Genomic DNA, 26,278 nt, shown 5'->3' with positions numbered 1-26,278 from the left:
AAAACGCCACATTTACTCCGTGTTTTAAGCCAACGAAAATAATCTGAGGGCTTACATATAACATTTTAGGTTATATGTAACCTTTCCTTTGGGAAATGTCACGCCAGACACTCTCGCAAAGTTTTTCCAACCTGCTCCATCAAAGCTGGTCGAAGTTGGAATCCTCAATACACCAACATGTCTTCTGTCTCTGGGCACAGTTTCATGTTGGTGAGGTCAAAGGGGTCACATAGCGACCGTTCACAGTAAAACATTACACTTCCTGTTCTCAGGGGGCGTGGCCTAAGTGATGTCATCATTCGACCATAGGGTATTGTAGGACATCCGATGATGATCAATCACAGAAACTTTGGTGCCTCTGTGAGTTTCTGTGTAGGAGATATAGCAGTTTATTTTTCTATGGCGAGTAGGTGAACTTTGACCCCTGCTAACCCCCCTTCAGCATACTCAAAAGCTCACCGTTTTGATAACTTTAGATGGGACATGCCTTATGAACAGACTGACCAAGTTTGAAGCCGATCAATCGAAATCCCTAGGAGACGTTCGATCAAATACGAAGGGTGTAAACATCAACAATGGGGTCAAAATCCGAACTTCAATCCAAAATGGCCAACTTCCTGTGATAGTTGTGTAACACTCACAACGTGTTTACAGTTAAAAAGCAATAACAATAGGACCAATGCTAGGTTCGGCTACTGGAGTAGAAAATGCAAGTTTATAAATGACCACAGACAAGGAAAAGTAAATTTAACTGCCGGCTTATTATTTGTTGAGAAAGAGGAAAAAAAATAACAACATAAATACAGACAATTTGACAAACAATGACACAAAATCAAATTCAAAATAGTTCCCTATTCTTCCAGATTAACTTATTTTATCCCTGTTTGAATTTTAAACCTAATGTTAGGTTTTAAAGGACTATTTATTTATACCTAGGTTATGGATCTATTTTAGTTCAAGTTAATACTGTTAATCTAATTGATTTTAATCCTTTAAAATCTATTTTAGTTGTTTAGTTCTTTTTAAGAAATTATGGTTTTTAATCTCCTATTTTTAACTATTTCTTGTTTCTCTTTAGACCCAACAGAAAATTTTACATTCCACACCAAAGATATAAATGAATGCAGCTCAAAAGAAAAAAAAACACAATAGAACAATCCAGTAAAAAAAAAAACTGAATAACTTATGCTTCAAACCAGTCTTTCTCTATGATGGTCCTGAAGGGTTATTTTCGGTTCTTTGAATCCGCTTTTTTCTAGCAGGACACATGGACAGATCGTACCAATCTCGATGACTCGAAATGTCCAGCAGAGGGCGTAGCTCCTGCTGGACGGCAGTTACAGGGCTCCTGGGTTAACCGCTCGCCATCTTGTTTCTCGTCCGTGGAATCCAATTCGGCAATCGGTTCGGATCTTCCCAGTCCGGTTTCCAGCAAAGCTTTAAAAAGGCCTGGTTCAATAACCAGAAGCATAAAAAAAATATTTTAACTTTTCTCTGTGCTGAATAAAGCCATATACTCGCTAATTCAGCTCATCCGTTACATCAACGGCCTTCAACGTAGACTAATGGAAAGGCGTTGCTTTACCTTTCCGCCTCGATTAAATAAAATAATTTTACAAATATTCTTCACAGAAACAAAATACAGCTCTTGACTCACCAAGTCCAGTAGACAACACTCCGAATGTAGTCAATAAAAGAATTTCAAGAGCTCCTCCTCCAAAAAATTAGAAAAAGTTCCCAACGGCTGGTAGCGTCAACAATCGGCGGTTTGCTCTTATCTTTCTCTCTCCACTCAGCTCAACTCTCCGCTTCTTCGTTCTTTCTCGTTCTGCCTCGCGCTCTCCCCTTCTTCCCAAAGCCAGAAAACACAGCAATCCAATTGGCTGGAGCTACTTACCTGGACTATACGTCAATGTGACCCTTCAGAATAAGAGATTTGTTTTCTCACAGCTGACCGTTTCAACCGCTGACAAAATAAATATATCTCACACAGTTTCAAACCAAACAAAATATCATACATGAATACCAATTACACTGTGTAATTATCTTTTTTATTTATTTATTTATTTATTTGAAACTATTTTAAACCCTATTTATTCTGTATATATTTCCTATTTATGCATTTTATAACTATTTGTTATGAAAAGGCTTGTATTTAAGTGAAGGCTATTTTAACCTGGGTTACACCTGCACTATGACATTAATTGTAAATTTTGAGCGTCTTGGGGAGCTCTACAAGTGTACTAAATTTCATGTGTCTACAATGGAGTAAGTGAATAGAAAAGGGTCCTTTGAAAATTGCTAGGTGGCGCTATTGAGCCGTTTCTTGTGCGATTTTTGCAATGACCTTAAAAATCAAAATCAAGTTTGGTGAGTTTTTGAATACGATAAGCCCCCCAAAGAGGTGGGAAGAAAAATAATAATAAACAGTACAAAAACAATAGGCCTTCGCAGCACTTAGCTGCTCGGACCTAATTCCAACTGGCTTCCAACTCTTCTGCTTTCTAGCTCAACAAATTATACTGTGAAATTGCAAGGTGAAAAAAAAGAAAAAGTTGCTTTGTATTGCATAATGTAAATGTGCAAATACAGTGCATGTCAGACAATTCCAGACTGGAGCCCAGCTGTTCTCTTCATTCAATCTCTAAGCAAGTGCAGTTCCTCTGGACCATTTCCGTTTGTTACAACATCCCATCTTCCCATCTTTGTGAGGGTAATTGCATTGAAAAACGCACCATCACACTATTCTCTACATCCCCATCTCCAAGAAACTCTTTGGAGGAGGTCTTAATCCTCCTAAACCTTAGAAAGGATTTGCTGGTTGGAGGAATCCTGACTGCTTTTCTTATCAGATAGTGTCAGCAAAGTTTGAGCCTTTGAACTAGTTCCTTTGACTGGATCTGCAAGCTGTACAGGTTCAGCTCAAAATAAAGTTTCTGGTCCTTGAATGCATCGCCAACGGGCAAGAGATTCATCCAAACTCAAAAGAAAAAGTCATTCATTTCTTATTTATAATTTTATATGTTGATGAAGGCATAGATGTACACAGTTTGTAGTTACGCGTTTTCCCTCCTACAGATATGTCACACTTAAATATCAAATATCTGAGAATGGTAACCTGAGCAAACAGAATAAAGAGTTATCAAATGATGATTTAATTTATAAAGGGAGGAAGACAGTTCAAATCATGCCTCATCTTGGAAGTCACAAAAGAAGCCAGAACAGCATCTAAAGATCTACAGGTCTCAGTCATGGTCCAGTCATGGTCAGAAATGATTTCCACTACGGGAACGTTCTAGGAAACACTAGAACCCTTAAGAAAACAGAGATCACCAAACAACAAAATCACTTCAGGGAGCAGTGAAGCTTTGGAACCAAGTGTTGGTCAAAATAAGCAAAGCAAAATGTATTGGTGTACTTTTTCCCCCACTAATGTCACACACCAGGCCACATCTGCGTGTGCATGGCTCATAACACTGTTATTGGCCAGAACCGGATTCAAACAACAAATCAAAAGCTGATTATCGCTGTCGTAGGACCATAGGAGCAATGTCGGATGTTCAGCCTAAAGGTTAACGAACGGCGAAAGGTCACCACCTTCTTTTGCAGACTCTTCTTTAGAAGTCTGCGGTTAGCAGCTCTGTAATAAATACTCCAAAAACATGAAGATTTGCAGCAATTTACAGCAGTGAAAGACATTGATATGGTGACAAAGAAATAGATCACTGTGTTAGAAAATAGAGGAAACATCCAATTTACGCTCAAGCATCTAGTATCCAAAACACACAGATAAAAGTCACATGGTTTTCTGTCGGTATTCCTTCATTTACCCAGAATTTCTTAGGATGCTTAAGTTGCTGTTATTGCTTTCCACATAACTGCTTTTCTCATAGAGTTTAAAAAAAAAGGCAATGTGGGGCAATTATCCTAAATTACACCAGCTCCTCCTCCATCTACCTTCCAATCTGTTGAGAAAATAAGATTCATAGCTGGTGATTTGCAGCTTGCGAGATTTCAGCCTCACAAAGCTGTACAAAATTTTAATCTGCGTGTTTTTTTATTTTACCTCGATGTGGGAGCATAAACTGATCTGTCTGAACTAGTTATGTGTGTAAATTTAGATGTTTTTGAAGCAAGACATTTGAGCATGTTATTTTTGCCCATTGGTGCCCTGCCACATTATGCATCAACCTTTTAATGATCTAGAAGGTTCCACGTTACTTATAAAAATGCATAAACCTTTATTTCTGAGTCATTTTTCCACCAGGTACTCTAGATGTCTGTACTATATCAGTCACTAATTATTTTCACGCTTTTTAAAATAACAATACATGATTGTCCATAGGAAGAATAAGGCCGACTTTAACTCTGTGTTCCTTTCTGTTCCTTCAGGATCTCGCCCCAGGCTGGAGGATGCTGCGCCGCGGATCGTCGAGCATCCGTCCGATTTGATCGTGTCCAAGGGAGAACCGGCGACCCTCAACTGCAAGGCCGAGGGGCGGCCCACGCCCACCGTGGAGTGGTACAAGGACGGGGAGCGGGTGGAGACGGATCGAGAGGACCCTCGCTCCCACCGCATGCTGCTGCCCACCGGCTCGCTCTTCTTCCTGCGGATCGTCCACGGGCGGCGGAGCAAACCAGACGAAGGCGTCTACGTCTGCGTGGCGCGCAACTACCTGGGCGAGGCCGTCAGCCGCAACGCGTCGCTGGAGGTGGCGAGTGAGTGATGTCAGAGCTCAGCTTGCTTCGTCAGGGAAAGAAAGAAAGTCACAAAACTGGTGTGAAGGATGATTATTAAGTACTGCGACTAAAAATCAAACGTATGGAGGCGTGTCACGCCTTAACGGCTTCCTTGACATGCAGAACTGTGAAGAGAATCAGTCAGAGTAAGCATGAAGAGTGACGTGTGAAAGGAGGCTTGTGTGTAGGTGAGATAAGGTGTTGGAGGCCTTAAAGTGCCTGTTTGTATAACAGGTGTCAAATACCCGGAGGCTCCTGTTATGAGACGGGATTTAAATCCCAGATAGAGTTCGTTGGTAATAACGTTAGCCACGCTGGGAGAGTCAGGAAGAGCAGACATCGCTTCAAAGGACTCCATGCTTTCTTATCATGAGCCTCACTCGGCTCAGTTAACTTGAAACACAGACCTCGACCTTGATGTCAGATCTCCTGGCAGCTTCCACCCTGAATCCCCCCCACCCCACCCCGCACTCCCCTCTGACACCTCGTCCTATCTTTACCCGCTCCACAGAGCCCGGCCTGCTGTCGCGCCGCGGCCGGGCCTCTGCGCCTGGTCCTGTTAATGTGGACGGATGACAGCCAGTTCAAGAGACAGATAGCGGTTGTCACCGCTGGACAGGAAGGCTGGGAAACTGTCTTGCAGGGAGAGGAGGAGGGGCAGTCGCCAGCTTCCCACCACCAGATCCCATTTTCTTGAAATACAACAAACTCCTGTCAGATTGGACTCTGCGTGACTCCTCGGGTTTTTCTTTCTCCGGAGCCAGGCTGGTCGTGACCGTTTCTAATTAAAAGGGGGTATTATGTATTTTCCAGTTTTTTTTTTTTTTTTGCTGAAATCAGATTTTTTTTTTTGTCTGTGTGTGTGTGGATGATCGTACGACTGAATAAATACTATGTGAGGGGTTTATGTCCTCAAAGTGACCCGCATGCGCAGAAGAAGAACGTAGGCGTCACAAAGCAGCTCTCCATTTACGGAAGTCATAATGGACGCCGGCGTCTTGGGATCCATTGTAAAGTTTTTCAACAATAAATGCCCACAGGGTTGATCATAACAAGATGGTGAAGCTGATAAAAATGAATAGAAATGATCTTCTTTGGAGCACCGACTGCAACTTCTGCAGAGACGTCTGTTAGGATGCGTAGTCGGATCCAGGAGTGGTGGGATTGTGATGTGAGCTATTTTAGAGTTTACACCAGAATTTTGGGCCAAAATCATTTGCTCGATGGGCGTGTTTAATCAACCTACAGTGCATACAGCAGAGAGAAAATCAAACCAGAATGCACAGTATACAGTTGTGTTACTCGACTTATCACAGTCTACAAAGAGAAGGAGCAAGTTGACCTTGTTGAAGAAGGAAAGAAAGAGATTAATTAGACTCTAACAAGTACAGAGCATTGCGCAACATATGTGCAAACATGGCTCCCTGCTCTGCTCCAATCAATCACACAACACAGATGATTTGCACCTGACTAATCCCGCAGCTGCAACAAGCGACAAAACAGAGCTGGAGGTGGTTAAACAACAGCTAAAACGAGAGAGGTTACACTTCCAACTCAAATTGTGGTCGGAAAACGAAAGCAGTAAAATCTCAATTACACTAAATGTTATGAGGCACACTTCTTTTTCAATTTTTTCATAAGTCCATAATTATGATTTTCAGCTGTTGTTTGTAAGATATTGTCGGGGTGTTTGAGTGGGGCTGCGACAGACTGGCGACCTTCCAGGGTGACCCTACCTCCTGCCCGAAACGTTTGCTGGAGACAGATAGGCACCAGCACTCCTCCCAACCCCAGAAGGGATAAATGGATGGATGGATGGATGTGTGGGTGGGTGGATGGATGGATGTGTGGGTGGATGGATGTGTGGGTGGATGGATGGATGTGTGGGTGGATGGATGGATGTGTGGGTGGATGTGTGTGGGTGGATGGATGGATGTGTGGGTGGATGGATGGATGTGTGGGTGAATGGATGGATGTGTGGGTGGATGGATGGATGTGTGGGTGGATGGATGGATGTGTGGGTGGGGGTGAAAAGATCAGAATTGGGCAGTTGAGACCACAAAAAGCCAGATTTAAGTTGCATCCTCTGCTGTGTGAACCCAGCTTGTCACCTTCAGTAAGTAAAATGCTGTAAAAACAAAAATAACAGCAAAAAATCTGACTCCGCTTCATAGCCGTATCTAACGCCTTGAAATTGGCCTCTGTCTCTTTAAGATCCTCCTTTCCTTGCTTCTTCTCCTTTTAAGCTGTTTAACAACGATCTGAGGAGCTGAGAAGTAGTTTGAATGATGATCTCTGCAGACGCAAACATTTTTTTTTCAGTGAAACCAATTAACCTAACAGTCATGTTTTTGGGCTGTGGGGAAACCTGGGATGCCTGGAGAGAACCCTCATTTGCCGAAAGAGACGATGCAAACTCCATCCAGAAATAAACTCAGATCAGGACTCAAACTCAGGACTGTCTTGCTGCCCAATCAACATCTTCAGCTGATATTTAAAAATCTGGCACGAAATGCACATTGTAAACACAGATCAATAATCAATAAATCCTTTTTAAATCAGGCCCGCTCTGGTTCGCCGCTTAACTCCAAGTATTTGCAGTGAAATCAGTGAAACCTCAGACTGCTTCTGCCAATGATTTTATGACAAGGCGTCCATTTTCCTGAAAGGATTCAACCCCGCTGTTGTACCCAAACCCAACTCTGCCTACCTGCGAAGACAAACAGTCGATGAATCACTCTTCACCTTCCAAAAATATCGTGGATGTGTGAAGCGTGTCCGTCACCTACACCTCCCCGTCCAACTGCATGAAGACGCTTCTCACTTTGCTCTTCCTCTGTTTCTGTAGGAACGTCACCTGTGGTGGAGCAGGTGGACGTGTTGAGTCACTTTCCATAATGAGTGACAGACATCTTTCAGTCCGTGGATGCCCCTGAAATGATAAAAGAGAAAATCCTTTTGGCTCCAGACGTTTGACAATGTGCCATGCACATTGATTTCTCTGAGTATACTTTCTGTTTTTCCTTCAGTGGCAAACATTGCGCGTTGTTGGTTGCTGCCTCTCAGCCTCACGCCGACATTCACAGAATCTCTAAAGGTTTCTGAGTGTCAAACTTTTGTTCTTAATGATCCAGCTCTGGCATTGTTACACAGCTTGACACACAAAACTGTTTCTCCCACAGATGTGTGTGTGTGCAGAATTTATGGTACAGCGCCAAGTACACAGTCTGCACGAAACCTAAACTGGTTGTTGGGCGGCGATACGCCCGATATACTTCTCGGATCCAGCAAGGCAACTGCTCTGCTCAGCCAGGTGACTGATGAAATCTATTAGGGTTGTTTGAATGACTAAAAGTAATGAATAAAGTCGACAAATCTATTCATTATAATAAAGTCATTAATAATGCTTTTGCGTCTAAATTCGCTGGCTTTGGAAACCTTGGTTGTACTGACAGATTCTCTTTCGCCTCCTAAAAAAGTGAACAGAAAATTTATGCTGTCTTTCATTTCAACTGAGACGTTGGAATGTCAATAATTTGGTCAACAAAAATCAACTGGAATAGTTTGAGTAAGTGTGTAATCGTACTGGTAGAAACAAATCAAACGAGTAAGAAGTGACATGAAATGCTTCACCTCGTTTGCTTTTGCCACTCCTCTTGAAGTAAATTTCCCTGTGGCCATATGGTCAGAGAGACGCAGGAGTTGAGGTAATGATCCTTTGCCCGTTATAATCAATGGAAAAGATGGTTCGAGCCTATTTTCCCTTTTGTTCTGGCGTCTCGATCTGCATCCACGAAGCCTCATTTTCTGCTCCTCTGGGATTTGGGGTTGAAGTTCAGGTATTATCTGAGTCTTTGAGATGCTAATCAGCTGCTCCCTGTTGTTATAAAGAGGACAATTCCCTCTAGCGGCACAGCATTCAAAACTAGAAGAAATAATTATCCAAACATGCAACGGCTCTACCAAAACATTAATAAAAAGAAAGGTGAACAGAAAAGAGCTAACATAACAGAGCCACTCCAATGTGCTGCCGTCATGACGGTGCAATCAGATGCTGCGTCTTTTGGCTGATATCTTTGTCATCATTTTTGACCTTGGATACGTTTTCCATAAAGTTTGTGTCCATAGTCGAGGCGAACTTGTTTCACACTTGCAAAGAGAGTACAGTAGATGTAATAGCCTGCAGTGCCCTGGCTGCACCAGGATGTGACTTTCAGAGTGACATGCCTCACTTCCTGCCGGCTTGTTTTTTAGCGTCTTCTTCTCTGACGCGTTCATTTCATGGGCTACTCGAGCGCCAGACTTTATGGCTCATAAATATTCATCCGGATATGTGAGGAGAGAAGGAGATTTCACTGTGCGGGGGCTCTGGGGCTGCTGAAGCATTTTCAATTTAGCTGAGTGGAATAACCTTTAAGGGCTGGTTCACCCAGAAATCCGGCACACCTCCAGGGTTCTTTCCAGGGTTTTTTTTGGGGGGGGAGGTGAGAAACAGGAACAATCAGGCCCTGAGGGTCAGAATCGCAGCTGTTTTCAAGAATTTGAGACATTAACAGGTGAAGGTGGGTGCGTGCCGAGTCCAGTCCAGCTTTCTCACCCACAGTAATCCTGGAGACCAGAGTGAAGGAAGCAGCTGAACATCACTGTCACCAGCCAGATCCTCCTGTCTCACTCCGCTGCCCTGTCTCTCTCTCTCTCTCTCTCTCTCTCTCTCAAATACTTACATGTACACACACACGCCACACAATGGCTGAAACCCTCGCTGTAAAAACTGATTTCAGGGTTGATGGATTCGAATTTGAGTGAAGGACTTAGGGAGTTAGAAAGAATTTATGGCGGAAGGAGAGCAGGTTGGCTGCGTCTGATCAAATGGATAAGGTGACCACAGACACACTCGTACACTGTCCTCCCCCCTCCGTGCTCCTCTCTCTGTTCCGTCCTGGAGCTGCCCTCTGTCCCTGTTATTAAGCGTAGCGCTGTGTAGACATATGGGCCGTGATGGGAGCTCTGCGGGGCATGCTGTCCTACACAGCCAGATGCAGCTGCACTGCTCTGTGCCCTTCCAGCTAAATATCTACTCACCTGCAATCAGTCTCTGATTACACCGACATTGCTGCAGTACAAGTAAGGTCAGTGTGGCTGTATAACCAGCAAGACAGCAAATGACTTCGAGTTGTCACACTGAATGGGAGTCTTAATGCCCTGCCTTGGAATAAACATTTACAGTAAAGTCAGTAACAGACCCGCTTGTGAGAGGAGAGCCGTAAACTGAGGGAAAACATTTGCATAAACTAATCAGTTCCTAAGTCAGAGTCTCAAGGGCTCCTCATGTTCGGGCTGAATTGCTGAAATCTGTTGTCAGCGTCGCAGTCGTGTGACGAAAATTGCGTCACCTTGTTCTCAAAACCTAGGTATAGTCCTTGCCCTCTGCCGTGATTGCTGGGTTCACTGTGCCGTCCTAAACCACACATTTGACAAACACAATGACGTTTACTGCAGGGTTCCACAGGAGCTCTGCTCGGTGTGTCTTGTGGACCTCGAAAGGTTGTGTGCAAAAGCAAACGTCTCTCCTCGAGCGCTCGGCTTCGACAGCTCAAACTGTGTTCTGACCATGTTGGGCCCTTAACTCCGTTAAATGTCATGAGGCTTTTCATCAGTTGGGCTATTGTCAGACATTAGTCGGTATCGCTTTGCTTTATAACCCACTGGAGATGTTTTATTAAAGTTTGATTATATACAGCCTCATTTCCACTGAGCTGTAGTGCAGTCAGTGCAGTTTGTGACACAGTTTTGTCTGTTACCATTATAAAAACATCCGATATAACCAACTCGTACCGCACCGTCCCTGGGCCCCTCTTCAGTGTCGGTCCATAGAACTGTACAGTTGGGGTGGAGCTCCTGGTGTCGCACAACTTAGTCCATTAACTGGGGGGACAGAAAAGCATCACTGAGACATACCAGTAGTTGACATTTGTTGTAGCATGACACCATGTTAGGCTTTTGAGTTTGAAAATAGTGAGAAATCATCATCCACAGCAGACAGTTTGGATATTGATGAGGTATTTATAACAGACCAGACGTTTCAGCCCAGTGGGTGTCGAACTTTGTCCTGACTTTGGAAGTCCTGACCTCTTTTTTTAGTTGCAAAGTTTTGCTGACTCACGGTCTCTGCTCTAATTCATCCCTACTGGGTTCTGTTGTACTGTGGTTCAGGGCGCTCTGGTTCTTCCATATTAAACTTGCTTCTTCCCAATTTACTGCCCCTCAGCTTGTGTGCTGGTGTGCAGTCGTGTAGAAAAGGGGATGGGGTGATCCACAAACTGTTCCTCATAGGACTCCCCAAAGCATAACACCTCCACCGCCATGTTTCCTGTACAGTGTTAATTTTTCTCCACATGTCGCATATTACAGGAGACCCACTAAATTCAATATTTGAGTGTGCAAAGAATCATCTTCCACCCTTACAATGTCACCTTCATGGCTTGTAGCCAACTAGTCAGATAATTTTAGGACTTTCTGTTTTTTAACACTCCTTTAAAAGCCAGATTTATAAAAATGTCTGTCCTTTCAACAGATTTTGTCTGCTTTTCTCATTCGTGATATTCCTTTCTGGCCTGTCAGTTCAGGTGGATCTCCACACTGTTGTAGGTCTGCATTGCAGTGGTAAAGGAGGTTGTGCTCGTTCCATTTTGGGACGATGGATTGTCTCGGTTTGAACCTAAACCTGCTCTAAATTTCTCCACAACTGACCTCTGCTGTGTTCCTTTATCTCCCAAAAGCTGTTTGGTCTTTAAGTTCTCTATCGCCTCTCGGAGGCTTTCGCCAAACAGCTGAAAGTCAGAATGTCAGACTTTATTATTCTTCCACTTCACAATTACTGACCCTTTTCAACTGTGTCTCCTCATCATTTCGAGGCGTCATAAAGTGAGAGAAAGGAATATTTAAAGGAACAACTGCCATTGTTTTTCCAAGTTATTTTTGCGAGAGAAGGCCTGGTTGGGGTTCACAGACAGCAGTATTTACAAAATTTGGAGACAGCCAACATAGAAAACAACCGATACATTCTCCCTCATGAGGTGTTTGTTGATTTGATCAAATCGCCGACTTTGTTTGAATTCACGCCACATTATTCATACCACTACGTTGTAATTGGCTTTCCCCTTAAATCAGAGCAGATTTCAATGCTTAAAGAAAATCTAAATGCTTGCCAGTTGTTTTATACGTTAGGCTATATGATGGCTGGGCATTTTCTTCATGGTAACTAATAATTAGATGATTCGATTTCCCATAATGCTCTATACGAACGTTTATTTTACCTTGTACAATGTGAAAATCCACAAATACGCCCCATGGCCGTTCTTACAGTGAAATCAGCTAAATAAAAGCAAGACTAGGTGACCGACTGTTTGTTTTTAATCAAGATTTATAGAAGCTAACGCGTAACTGAGTTGTTTTGACGTTTGTCATGCAGGGGTGGGCTACTTTCTGAAGGACGTGACGACACGATGTGTTGGTCTGTCACTCAGTGTAGCTGTATGAGAGAAACAGTGCATCAGTTTCTCGTCTGTTGAATACAGTGTCGGGACTGTTGTAGCAAATACTTTAAAACAACTTAGAAAGGATCCGATGCGTGTTCATGCTTCACTAATGGGACCGAAGGTCCAGGCCTTGTCAAAGAGCGAACTGGTGGTCATTTCTAAAGGGGGGGATCAGATGGCGGGAGTGAGGCTGTGGGCTTCTGGCTTATCCCCCTGTATGATCCGGCCGTCTGCTGGTCATCGAGCCAGACACACTGGCCAACCGTCCTCCAGAGGATATCCATGAATTAATTAGACCATACAAAAGGCAAGTGTTACTAGTGACCACCATGAGTGTGTGTGTATGCGTGCGTGCGGGTGTGTGTGTGTGTTGATCTCATAAAGAGGTTTCTGAGACAAAAGCCGTGGGATGGTCGGGGGAAGGGATTACAGTTTTGGGAGGAAGAGAGGTTAACAACAGGTGGTGTGAGGAAGAGCATAAATGTTCTCCCCCTCTTTAATGACAGTGTGGAACAGGGGCCACGGGGCCATCGAGAGAACAATGAAGGGCCCTTGGTCCAACTGTCGTGTCCAATCATGGCCCATTATCGCCATGTGTGGTTGATCGCAGCACCGCCATGCACACAGCACCCTCTTATATTTAACTCAGCTGTTTACTGGATTGGGATTTGCTTAGAGTTATGTTCACACAGTGAATGTCCAATCTACATTAGATTCATGTTAAATAAAGAATAATATTATTGAAACACAGATTCAAATTTACTGACCATAGCTGTAGCTGCTAGTATGAAGTATACTGTAGTTGATCCAAAACTTAAATTTTTAGGTACAGATGGATAAAGTAAAAAAACAACAGAACTTTCGATATTGAATCTAGACAGACGTGTCCAAAGGAAACATGGACCACACACAGAGCAGCAGCAGCAATGCTTTGTCCCGTTCTGTTAATGGTTCACAGAGCCTCTTCCCACACAGACGGCCTGTTGCAAGCATATTTTGAGGAAGTCTTAGCGTGGAAGACATAAAATCTGTGAGTTACGTTTAACAGAAAATAGGAGCTACAAGACTATTTTGAACTGATCAGAGAGTGGTGGTACACCAGATGATTCGCAGCTCAGTATTCACGGATTTTCATGTGGAGGGTAAGTAATTCACTTCAGTTATTTATGGAAAATTCACTCATTCACAGATTTTTTTTCCTTAAATTTATTTGAAATAAAATGCAGTTTGGGAGGCTGACATGCCGAGGCACGATGCTACGTGACATGCTATTGGCACAAAGTCTCGTTCTTTGATCCTGATTGACTCCCAAATAGCCGAGATAAGGAAGACTGTGGATGTTTGCTTTTGCTGTAGTGCCAAGAAAGTTTCTGCTGTGTACAAATGCGTTTGGACCCTTCCATAGTCTTAGCTCGATGCTCAGGAGGAGCGCGGCAGATGTCACAGTCAGAAGCGGGAGTTTATCCTGTCAGAATGTCAGCTCCCGAAACCACACAAAAGAGGCAAAAGCCTTTACACAGTCCAATAGACCTCATCTGTCAAGACTGCAATAGGGTTATGATATATTGGGTATGTGAACTATTAAAGTAGACATTTACAAGCATTTTTAGAGGAAGCCTCAAGTATGCATTGATTTTAGCTATTGATGGGCAGCTGTGGTCTCTAACCCATACAGGTATGATGGGTCCTCTGGTCATAATGTGATGAATTATTGAAGACTCACAGCAGGAAGGCGAAAAAGTAGTATTCTGAAAGCTATTCTTATATCTTCGTATATTAATTAGAGGCTCCACTGTAATCTGTTTCGTTTAGTTTTGGATGTGACTAGGACTGGCCGATAAAACAAAAACAATATATATCGTGATAGAAATGTGACCAATGTCAGTAGAAAATCCGTACAGTTTTGACAATTTCACTGAACTCCAATTCAGAACTGCGTAGCATTCTGGGAGACGTAGGCACTGGAAAGGTATTAGCTGCTCAACCTTTCGTGGCTCAGTCAAGGAACAAACTCATTCCATCTCTGGCAAGCCAGTCGGCAACTTGTTGCATGCAGAGCAACATTTTCACGTTGCCCCCAACGTATTTGGACTCGCTCCACTCCTCAGAGATCTGCGTGAACTCGAGGTAGAGTTGAGAGTCAGAGAAATTGGTCACAAGGATGCATGACTTGTCTGCTGCTCTCGGTGAAACCCTGAGAGGCAGGTCGGGCCTTTAGCCAGGTTACTTTACCACCCTCTTGGAAAAGAAATGTGGCTCAGCGTCCAACATCAAGCGTGCTAGTATCCTTTCGGATTGTGGGAGCTGAAGGAATTTCATCAGAAGAAATGTAGGCAATTTGACTATGACATCTCAATTCAGTGAGCTGAATACACACGGTAAGCTTGAGTTGTTTCACATTTTGCCACCGTGCCCCATAACTGCTGAGGAAAAAAAAACAAAAACATCGGGGTGAAATTAACAATAAAAAGGATCAAATAAGTGCAACAGCTCAGGAGGAAATTTTGGATAAAAGAGTCAGTAGTTTGGCAGTATTCTAGATATTTAAAACAAAACAACTACTCAATAATTGTCTTTGTTGACAATGCTATATCATGCTTATATCATGGTACGTTTTCCAGCCCGAGATCTGACACGACAGAAGTGAGAATAGATTGGAAGAAATATGGCTGTACTGAGATGAGAAGGCACCACATGTAGCACTTTGGTACGAAGGCTGCAGTCATAAACCAATCCATTAGTTCATCACCTACAACACGAACCAGGATCCATCTGGGGAGTTTCATGTCATCCGTGACAGACAGCAAGCCTAAGAGGCCAACGCAATCAATAACCGGCTCATGGAAATCAATTGGAGGCAATCTGAGTATTATTACAACACGGGGGAAAACCGAGAGCGGGGGTCTGCTGGGCGGTGGGGGCATCACCAGCAACTGGTTCCACTATGTTGTTAAAATGCAGGAAGGTCAGTGTACAAATGAATGTCAAGTCGTAACAATCAGAACCAGTGTGTCAAGCTGTTTGGACTGCATATTGAATTGTAATTGGAGCCAATTATGCTTCCCAATAAGCAGCCCATGGTGATTATTGTCTGAATGTCAGCTGTGTGTGGAATAGCTGTAGGCTTTTATTTCTGCACACCGGACGGCTTGTTTGTACCACTGCTGGCTAAATGCAGGGCGTCCATGCTCCAAGCTTCAGGTCTCATTTCAATTCCTTCACCAGGTTATCAAAAATGCATATTCCCGGCTTTATTAAATCCATTTTAGATCTTATTTATATCACGGGGCAGTTTCCTCTTCCTGTTTGGACGAGTCATAAAGTGGTGGGACTCTGGACACGACCGTCTGGGTTTTTTAAAAATGTATTTATTTTTTTAACAGCTTGTGAACCTTGCACATGGGAAAAATTTCAACGAAGAATAATAAAAATGAAACAAAATTTGCATTTTGGTGCGTTTTTTTAGCTCTTGCATGAAGGAGTTTAAAAAGAGGGGGCTCAATCGATTGTTTCTTGTCTTTTATTAAATCATAAAATGTTTGTTTCCTTGATGTCCCGGCGGCAAATTAGCATCGACTTGACGGACACCGAGTGTCTCCGCATATCAATAAGGAGCTTATGCTCATCCTTTCTATACTGAGAGGTGTTTGCTGTTGGCTTGTGAGCAGCGTCATTTTCAAACAGCGAGATTCACTGAGCGAGCCCGGCGTCTCAAAAACCGACACAGAAGAGCATCTTTCATGGAGCCGTGGATCCTCCCTCCTTGGAGCATTGTTAGGAGGAACTAATTACTTCTGACACAGAACACCCCATCATACAGCCAGCAGCAGTTCTTTTTTTAGCGAGTCTTTGCTCAGCAATCGACTACCGCTATTGACATGCTGTCTAAAATACCCGGTGTTGTATTTAGAGTTCTTGTTCCGTGATTGTTTAAGTGATTTTCTTTATCTAGAATTTCGTCTTTGTAGAGCTTTGGAGGCAAATGCTGATTTATAACCCATTCTGTGCTCTGCAAAATATGAGAGTAGCTCTCAGAATATGACTTTTTTTAGTCTTCCTGCCGAGTGTTCATTACTGCGTTACTTTATGAGCAGGGAAGAAATCGTGCCTGTGTGAAGGAGCAAAACAACGAAACAAATGAAAAATTATTAGTCGACGTTTTCAGCTATCTTCAGCAGCTCATGTTAGAAATTAGCACATTATTATGGTTAGCGTTGCTAAAATAGGAGTCATAGTGTGTAGTCTTTAGAGAACTTAGATTCTTACATGAAAAGTTTGAATGATCGTCAACATTTTTACATCCAGAATGGTTCATAATGGACAAACGTTAAAGCTGGTGGTGGGAATCAATTAAGACGTTTCACCCAGTTAATTCAATTAATTAATCGCAAAATGAGCAACATGTTGAATTCAAAAACACTTTTGTCAGATAGAATATTGATTTCATAGACATGAGCTCAACATCAGGTACATTTATTTAATCTGTTGGTTTGTTCAACCATCAGATCGGTGTTGTTATACCCCTTCAGCTTTCAAGTGTTTGTGGAATCCCTGATCATTGCTAATTCTTCTTTAGAAATGTGAACTGTGGATGCTGACAGTAGCCGCTGTGACATGTTTAGCATCGAGACGCTATTTCAGAATCGAGCAGCTTCACTGACAGGCCAACTCATTTTAGTGCAACGTGAAAGCGATAAAAGTCTTTCCTGGCTTCCCCTCCTGATTGTTTCTTGAAGCAAGATCACCACAGTGGGTCCAGACAAGCAGCGCTTTCACCCGCCGCTGTCAGTCCCATTTGTTGCTTTTCACGTCAGACTTACAGGCACAGAAGAAGCAAAGTACAAAGGTTCTGGCTCGTCATGCTTCGGACGCAGAGCAGCTTGTGTCTGAAATAATCTGACTGGCTGATTGATAAACAGGCAGCGCTCGGTTAGGCTCTGGACATCTTTGTTCACTTCTCTCACAGTTTTGTCAGCTCTCTGCTTCCCCCAAAATGCCTGACTGGTAACAGCTGCAAGACTTTTCCAAAGGCAGTTTCTGACTCAAAGTTGACCTTTGCAACTTATTTTTTTCTTTTTATAGAGCAAAGCATTCACCTGTTGTATTATCCAAGTTTTTTTTTGATGTGTTAAAAGAAGCATTTCAGGTGGATTTTGGCACATTTGACCTGCCTCCAAATTGCAGGTAGCAGGGTGAACAACTGTGTGAAATCATTATTGATTCCTGCTCCCATGTATTTGCACAAGATCCATTTCTTGTAAAGATGCACTCCCACTTTTTGAATTAAAAAACGTCCGCAACGGGGGCTTAAGTCATTCGAGTGGAGCTAAATGGATTTCTGCTCCAGGATCCATCTGTTTTTGAAGTTTGTTGATCGGGGTGGAAAATTGGAAATCTTGCTCTTCTCTCTCTCCCTCTTTATCTCTCTATAGCTTCATTGTTTCTCTCCTTCACCGAATGCAGCTGTTTTACCCTTTAAGGTGATTCTTAAATTTCACTATTTAACACAGTCATTGATTTTTTTTTTTTCCTCACCCCCACTCCCTAAGCTGAAGCATTCCCATGTCGACCAAAATAAGACAGAAAGTGCTTTGGCTCCTCGCTTCACCGTCTGCCTCCAATATGATAACAAATTTGGAGTTATTTTTTATTTTTTCACACATGACCACCTGCCTTGTGGGTCACAACTTGTTGTAGCGGACAGAGACAGCTGACAGGAGGTCAGCTGACGCAGAGAAACTGGCTCGACTCCACACAAAAGAGGCTGATGTCGGAGGGACGCCTCACCTTCTTCGCCTCCCCCGGCAGCTCAGCACCGCAGGGAAAGTGGACAAGGTCAGAAAGTGAGCAGTGAAAGTGCTGCTAATGCATAAAATCGACAGGACTCCACGCCAGGGGGAATGGAGCCGGTGGTGGTGATTCTCTGGCATCATGCGGTGCGGTATAAAAGGACGGCAGTGCGATTCAGAGAAACTGGTCTGGAACGGAGGTGGGGGGGTGGGCTGGTTTCAGACTTGTTCAGTAACAAGTCAAACCCACAACTGTTCCAAATTTTGGGAAAGGAGAAGAAGCGACACTCCTCTGACCATTTCGCTTCAATAGACACAGCAGAATCAGACCTGGACCGCATGACTTCCAATAGAACCGACAACAAATGATCCAGATTCCTAAGATGTCTATGCATATAAATATGTGTATAGTTTTTAACTTACAAAGTCATACACACATTCAGCAACATACTACAGTGTTGTGGGTTTTTCCACCCCCTTTAGTAGCCCATACCAGAGACGTTCTCAAGTCTGTTTTTCCAAGTCAAGCCTCAGACCTCAAACAACTAAAGTGAGCATTTCTTTAAAAAAAACAAAAAAAAACCACAACAATAAAAACATGCTCTCTAGTCTCCTTGCAATTCTGCATCGTTGGACTCCTGTGCCAGTTGTCCCCCTGGCTTACCAAACAATCAACTTGTATCTTTCGAAACTCTTAAGAGCTGAAAAATAGAGCTCAGTTTCTGTTTCAGAGAATGTCACATTTAAACACCTGCTAGGCTCTTTACTCATTTTTTTCTTTCTGGTTTGGAAGCTTTTCTTTTCCTTCTGACTGAGTTACTTTGTAAAGCAAAATGCAAAACAGCAGAAACACCAAGTTCCCTTAAATCAAGGCCTGAAATCTTGATCAAGCCTTTAATTAAGGTTTTAAGCCCTTGATTTCGAGTTGCTCCTGATTAGTAGCAAGTGAAACATCGATCAACATATTTGATTGATGCTAGTTGACAAATTATGATATTTATTGCTTCATAAGTGATGACTGTGTGATGTTTTTATGACAAAATTTGCTGTCCAAATAAACTTGACTTGACAAAGTATCACAGGAGGTGGACAGTGCAAAGACCACAACCTGTAGAAATGTCAACCTTTTTGTAAACCAGATATATCTTGCAGTACGGGACTGAAAACCAGGTTACAACAACAGCAATAGGTCTTTTCTTCATAGTTGATTTCTATTGACCGCTTGGGTTTCTCATCCATGTTTTGAGCCGTGAGAGCAATTTAGCTCGCTTTCCTTTTGGCCTCAGTGATGTTGTTGTTCCCAAGCCAACAGAAATCCCCCTGGTAGTATTTCACTTGAATTGCCTTATTGTTAAAGTGGAACTCTTGGAGGTGGTCGCTGCCACCGTTCTGGTGTAGCGGTCAATCATTAAAGCCCACTGGGTGTGGGGGGAGCGGGCGGGCGCCCATTGATAAGAGACACCGCTGTCCGTTCCCCCCGAGGTCGAGTTTAAAAAGTCTTCCTGCTTTTCCAGATGGGTGAACTACAGTAGGCCTGATTGGGGTGGAGGGTCGGCTGAGGGCAACAAGGGGCCGGCGAGTAGGGGGTGATAGGCCGGGGTGCTGGGGGTGAGTGAGGGCTTTATTTGTCTTACAATGGGCTTCTCAGCAATGCTAAGTGACCCTGTTACCATGCCGCTAAAGGCTGCACGACATCAGCCATTACTAGATTAAAGTAATCCTCTTTTCGGGGGCCAGACAATTGCTTTATTAGCTGACCACACACAGAAGCTTCGGCCATCTCTGTAATGGTATTGTTGTGAGGTGACCCTCGGGGTCTCATGGTGGTGCAGAGGACGGTGAAAGGCCGTTGCATGAATTACCTTTACTTCCTCACCATGTGCCTCTCTGCCCATGTCCCTTACAGGGGTCGGCATTTATCGTATCGCTTATCGTTTGTCGTGATAAAATCCTCATCACAGGAAGAATTTGGATTTGTTTTCACAATAAATTCCAATTTTAAAACTGAGCATATTGTCAGAATTGCTTTTTTTTTTTTTTTTACTGTGTAGTCCACCATATTTTTTCCAATAGCAATACCGATATATTAGAAAATATGATCAAATGCAGCTAATATGTGCAGTTTAGTGTTGCAAATCACATTCTTTATGTGACCGGTGGCCCTAAAAGTTTGCTAATTCCCAAAGAGGTGTGTTGTTTCCAGAGCAGTATCTCTGTTTGAGGGACTAGGACGGCTGTGCCCATGTAAAAGAAATAATAAAAAAAGATTTTTAACCTCACTTTTAGTATTATCACAACAGTTCCACAGAATATCGTAATAAAACCTTGAGTTCCTTATCGCATGCAAGTTGACGTATTGCTTCCTTTTCTGTCAAATTACGTGTAAAACAACTTTTTGTTGGAGCCTTTGTTCGTTTCCAGCTTGTTTTTACACATATCTCTCACTTTAACACGGTTCCCCTGTTCTTTTTTTTTTTGAAGGCATCACTTACGTCCATCTGAAATTCAAAAATACACCCTACATTGCTTACTGGTGCCTTTTCGCAGACACGTCTCTATTGTTCAAAAGGACACGAGCTGTTTTCCTTCGCCGCCTTGTCGATCAAGCCGAAATAGCGAAAGCTTATCACTTATTCATCTTTTTGTGAAATGGGAACCCACTCGAGCGGAATAAAATACCGTCAAACACGCTGAAACTTTCATAAGGAGCTTGGGTAATACGAGATTACGAGGCACGTTTTCAGTTTTGCCGTTTGCGACGTATTGCCCGCGCGAAAGAGAGCCGTGTTTTTTGGGTAAGCGCTTCCAGAGATGCAGCGCCGCGTTCTCGGGAGATAAATGCTTGTTTACGTTTCAGAAGGAGGGCGAAAATAAAATATACTGCAGGAGACAGAACGGGCGATGCAGAGTCGTCTCTTCCCTCCTCTTTCATCATCAAAGAAACATGTTTGGACCGAATCCATGAAGAAATAGAAGTACCATCATTAAGCTGATAGATCTGACAGAATTCACCTTGGCTGGCGCGCTTTCTAACGTATCATTCTTCCTCGGAGGTCACAGGCCTGCACTCTGTATCATCTATTCAGATTAAGAAACCGAGGGCAAAGAAATAAATCACATCTAGCGCTTTTTGATAATGCGATTTTATTGATTCTTGCTCAGAAAATGTTTCTCTCTCTTTTTTTTTTTTTTCGTTTGTTTCTCTTCGCCGGTTCCAAGGGTTTAGACGTCAGGGTCAGCCACGCAGCAGTACACTTGCATCAGAAACAAATAATCATTTTTCTCAAGGACGTCTCAACAGTCTGGACGTTTTGTGGCACTGATCCTGCTGCTGTTTTGGAGGACATATCTCCCTTTACTCCAGTCTGTCTATGGGTTCTTAAAACTTCCTTCAAGCTCAGAGTCGCGCTGTTGTCTCTCTCGCCGAGTGGCGAACAGCAAAGCCCTGCAGAGTTTGATTTGCGAGTTATTGGGAGTTGGGGGATTTATGCATGCCCCACTAGGAATTACAGTATTAAAACATGTTCATAAACGATTTGCAGCAATCGGCCCCAATCCGGGAATTGGACTCAGGACTAAGTCACAAAGCGAGAGAGCTGGATTTTTTAAAATCTCCTTTTTCTTTATCACTGCAGGTCAGTGAGGTTAAGCTCTTGTTCTGCGACTTGGAGTTGTTTTGCTACTTCAGCGCATCTGGCTAAAGTATTAGCTTGTTAGCAGAACACCATAGAGCTTGACTGTATGACGCACTGCGTTTCCGTTGACCATATAATTGCATATCAAAAATACATATTCTGAATGGAAACACAATAATTTCAAAGCAACTGTTTTTATTTTTTGCCAAAAACAATGAGCTAAATTTTTAATTTATTTTTATAACCATTATCGAAATTGGTTTATTTTGCAGATCTGCAATGGAAACATCTATTTCTTGTCACACGAGTCACATGATCAACAACCAGATGTCGCCACTGGCGCAGCATCTTTTTAAATGACTTGTTGCATGAACAAACTTATACACATGTCTGATTTCTCTTGCGTTTCCGTGTCAATAAAAAGCACTACATTTGCAAAATTGTGTTTTCTCACAGAGTACTGAATTTCTTTAGACAATTACAAATGGAAATGCAGCAACAGAAACAACTGTGTCACAATTTAATCCAAGTACGCAGGACAAGGGACACATCTAAGTTGCATGACTCTGGCCCTCCAGGAATGCAGTTTGAGACCCCTGCTGTGAGGTGACTGTACTTCAGTGATTTCATGATGCAGACGCCATAGAAACTGTAGAAGCTCTTTCAGAAATCCTACCTGATTCTGAAAAACTAGGAAAGTTTTGCTTACATGCTGCTGCGTTTACTTTTAACGACAATTAGCTGACTGTCTTGGCCTCCTGTTGATGTCTGTGAGGGTCGGATGCGTCACGTTTTGACAGTGTGCAGAAAATCAACACCGTGGTCCATGACTCCTTCGTCTGGTCACCGATTGACCAGGATGAAATCGAGCTCAATGAAATAAAGCACTGAAGGGAGATGAGAAGAGCAGACTCGCGTAGGAGGACAATGACAGGACATGAAGACAAGTAAAAAAAAAAAATTCTGAGCAGCTTCAGAGCTGCAGTTTTGTAAAGTGGCTACAAATGACTATAACCTTGACAAGCAGCATGGTTGCCGACAGGATCGTGTTTGGAGGACTGCAGAACAGCGGCCATTTGTCTCATGGAGACAGTAGCTTAGCACACAGGTAGTGCGATCATCCTCACCGTTTCTGCTTTGGCGTGCTTATTGTCTGCGGGCTTCATTATCACTGGAACGGATGCGCGGGCACGCATGAAGCACGGAGGACACCTCCTCAGGAACACAGGCTTACCTCTCTGCTGTTTGTGAGCCTCATGCGACGTCCATGTGGAGCAAACCCGCAGTCAGACTCCAGTTTTCATCTCTACCAAGTGTTGTCCCCACCCGCCACCACCCTGAGCTCACTGCACCTCATTAATCCTGACCATGCTGCTCGCTCTGCCTCGCTATGTGGCAGGACGATGTGCAGGGGTCAGACCTTATTAATGAGTGTTTAGGAACGCTTGGAAACCTTCACCTTCACAGACATGATTTCTTTCAGCTTGGTAGTTTCTCTTTCTCTCTCTAGGGGATGGTATTATGTGTCTCCCAGGCACGTAATGTCATTTTGCAGCACAGTCAAGTAACCACGTTCATTTTAGTTACTAGAAAAATGTCACATATGTCAAATATGACTAAGAGAATTTTGACTTTGTAATTTAACACCTTGAAATTGGGCCGCTGTTTCCTTAAAAGCCACTTCCTGAAACTCTGCCCTCAGGAAGTCATCGCAACAACGACGTTTTTACCAGCGCTGCATTGAGAAGTAGTTCGTATAACAAGCTCGGCAGAGCCTGGTGTTTGCTAATTCCCACTGGCTAGTCTGAAGGAGCTGAGTGGGGAATAGAAAGGCCTGATTCCGTTAAATTTGACTCAACAACAATTGGACCTGGTGCTTGTCGAACATGATTCCATCACACTGCTGTGAGTTAGACTGATTTGAATAGTTTCGAACTGGATTCAGATATGCATATTAATTTATATGACGTCTTTGTCCTGTTAAGATTGTATTTGTTGTGTTTTGCTCAAGAACTCTGGGGTTAAATAGCTTGTCGGTTTAATGTAATTTGCATCCGAGAGCCAGGACTTGCTCGTTTGGGCCAGACTGAGGAGCTTCCTGTCGACCTTCAGAGCAGCAGCTTTTTACATAATCCACTTCCCTGTGCTCAGAAATACATCCTGGCCATATTGGGTCTCTGATGAAGCTCCCACCTCCAGCCAGTAAAAGCAGACTGTGGCTGGTCTCATTCCATTTGAGGCTTTCTCTGCAGCTTTTTGAAAAGCCTTTTTTATGTTACTGAACTCAAGAGCCATTCTTTACCTACAAAGACGCCCACAGAACGAGGGCAGGGTTCATGGATCTGGTCTGAGTTATAGATTGATATTAAGGTGATCTCAACCTTCAATATGTATGACGTTTTCATTTCTTAAAATAATTTATTTTTATGTTTATTTTTACGCAGTTTGCTTTGTTTTGCATTTCGTACGCTGCATATTACATTGTCTCTGTCACACCTGCTGTGCACATAAGCTTGAATAAATATTAGATAATTGCTTGATCTGTAATTCATATTTATTAAAATAGACTTGCTTTATTAAAATATATATATATATATATATATATATATATATATATATATATATATATATATATATATATATATATATATATATATATATATATATATATATATTGACTATGTTTTCAGCAAACGCTGACAAATGACAGTTTAGACAGATGGTGATGCATGGTGAAAAGAACAACACCAAAAAAAAATAACCTTACCCTGGACGTCTTCAGCAGCAGCAGAGCTGAGCTGCAGTCTGTGGACTGCAAAGAGACAGTTGCGTCTGTCTTTTTGCAGAACACCGGCTGGTGCTGATGAACTGTGCTCACCTTGCACAGTTGGACCTTGGAGTCAAATTATTACATTGACCACTTTTTGTGCATGCTGGAACATGCACAAACTCAACTCATCACCTCTCATTACAGCTAAATCCGTCCCACCCCTTCCGCTGCTGCAGGCGGCTCTTCCTCGATGCGCAGCAGGAGTCTCCGGCGTCTCAGGTTCTCAGAATGCAGCTTGAACTATGCTTTCAGATTTTGGAGGTCATGAGTGTTCTGATGTGAACGTAAAGTTGCCAGGTTAGAAGCTTCAACGCACAGGGTGACGCTGATCACCCGAAGAGTCCGTCCGTCATGTCTAGTGGTGTTTGCAGAACCCTTTTGGTAAATTACAGACACGTCGTTTATCCATTTCAAATCATCTGACGTTCCCCAGCCCATCTTTCACCTTCTTGGAGAAATCAGTTTTTGCCCCATGTTTACGACTTGCCGACATGAAACGCAACAAAGATACTGCAGAGCACAGAATCAACTAAAAGTCAGCTAGCTGCTGTATCCTTTACTGATCCTTCTTTTTTCATAGCCAGTAAACCCAGAAAGGGAGAAAGAAAACGGCTTGTTCTTCCCAAACTCCTGGGACTCTTTTTTTTTTTTTGGGTTGTATGGAAATCATTTCTTACGTTGTTGTCTGCATCATTAATGGGACCAGCTGCTTTCGGATGGGGAGCCAGGTTTGGCGGCAGCGGGAAGGTGGGGGTCCGAGGACTTGCCGGGCAAGAACGGGGCGATACGGGCTGCTAAATGGACTCAGCTGACAAGACTAAGCACAGCAGCAGCGGTGGCCTAAATGGCCCTGCCAGGGGACTAGCTAAGGGACAAAAGAAGATGGAGGGGACAGATTTGGTTGGGGAGAGCAGGGGGGCGAGCCCCGGACGTTGATGAACAGGTTGCAAGTGTGTGTGTCTGTGTGCGTGCGTGCGTGTGTGTCTGTGCAGTTGTAGGGAAGTGAGCAGTGCTTGGACAGAGAAGGTCACCCTACTGGGCTTGTGAATGGGGTAATTAAAATGTCATCTCACTGTGATTTAGTTTCATTTACTGTTATCTTTGATTCACTTTTATGATTGGTCATATAATCATTTCCAGAGAGCCAGACCATCTCCTGACATTTAGCATGGCTGTAAAATACTTTGTGGGGGAATCAATAGGCTAAAATAAATACGGAAGAAAGGCTTTCTCCTGAGTGTGCGTGTGTGTGTGTGTGTGTGTGTGTGCTGATGCACTGCGGGGGGATTACAGTCGGCCTGTATGTAGCACAGACAGCCTCATATTGAATGCATACTCTGTTTTGCTGTATTTGCCACCACAGCTGCCACACGGCACATCCACCAGAGTGTCTGTGTTTGCATTGGGGGGGTGGGCTGGTGCTTAGCGGCGGCACGGACATCTGTCTCCAACTGTGAGGCTCCCCCTCTCCCTCGACTCCCCTCCACACGCCGCACACACTTCCACAGAGCCTCTCATCACCGCCCAGAACACACACACACACACACACACACACACACACACACACACACACACACACACACACACACACACACACACACACACACACACACACGCACTCCCGCTGCACACGCCAATATCCTGTGTGGGCTGTTGTTGGGGTGTAAGGGCTGATAGGGATCAGAGGGGGGTCCTCTCTGGATAATGAGAGTGGCTGATGGAAGGTGGCTTCTGATGAGGGCCCCT

General features: G+C 43.4%; 1 protein-coding gene across 4 annotated transcripts in view; it reads left to right on the top strand.

Annotated features, from left to right (window-relative positions):
- The window catches only part of robo3 (roundabout, axon guidance receptor, homolog 3 (Drosophila)), a 157,525-nt gene that overhangs the window by 86,552 nt on the left and 44,695 nt on the right, over nt 1–26,278 (top strand). For all 4 annotated transcript variants that reach the window (XM_055046880.1, XM_055046879.1, XM_055046878.1 and 1 more), the window contains exon 2: nt 4,393–4,719. In XM_055046880.1, coding sequence (XP_054902855.1) covers nt 4,393–4,719 — 327 coding nt within the window. The remainder of the gene's footprint in view (nt 1–4,392; nt 4,720–26,278) is intronic.

Source organism: Poeciliopsis prolifica, unplaced genomic scaffold (genome assembly GCF_027474105.1).
Source record: "Poeciliopsis prolifica strain line A6 unplaced genomic scaffold, Auburn_PproV2 SCAFFOLD024, whole genome shotgun sequence".
NCBI classification, from domain to species: Eukaryota; Metazoa; Chordata; class Actinopteri; order Cyprinodontiformes; family Poeciliidae; genus Poeciliopsis; species Poeciliopsis prolifica.
The sequence above is the reverse complement of the archived record's forward strand: the minus strand, read 5'-3'. Positions and strand labels throughout refer to the sequence as shown.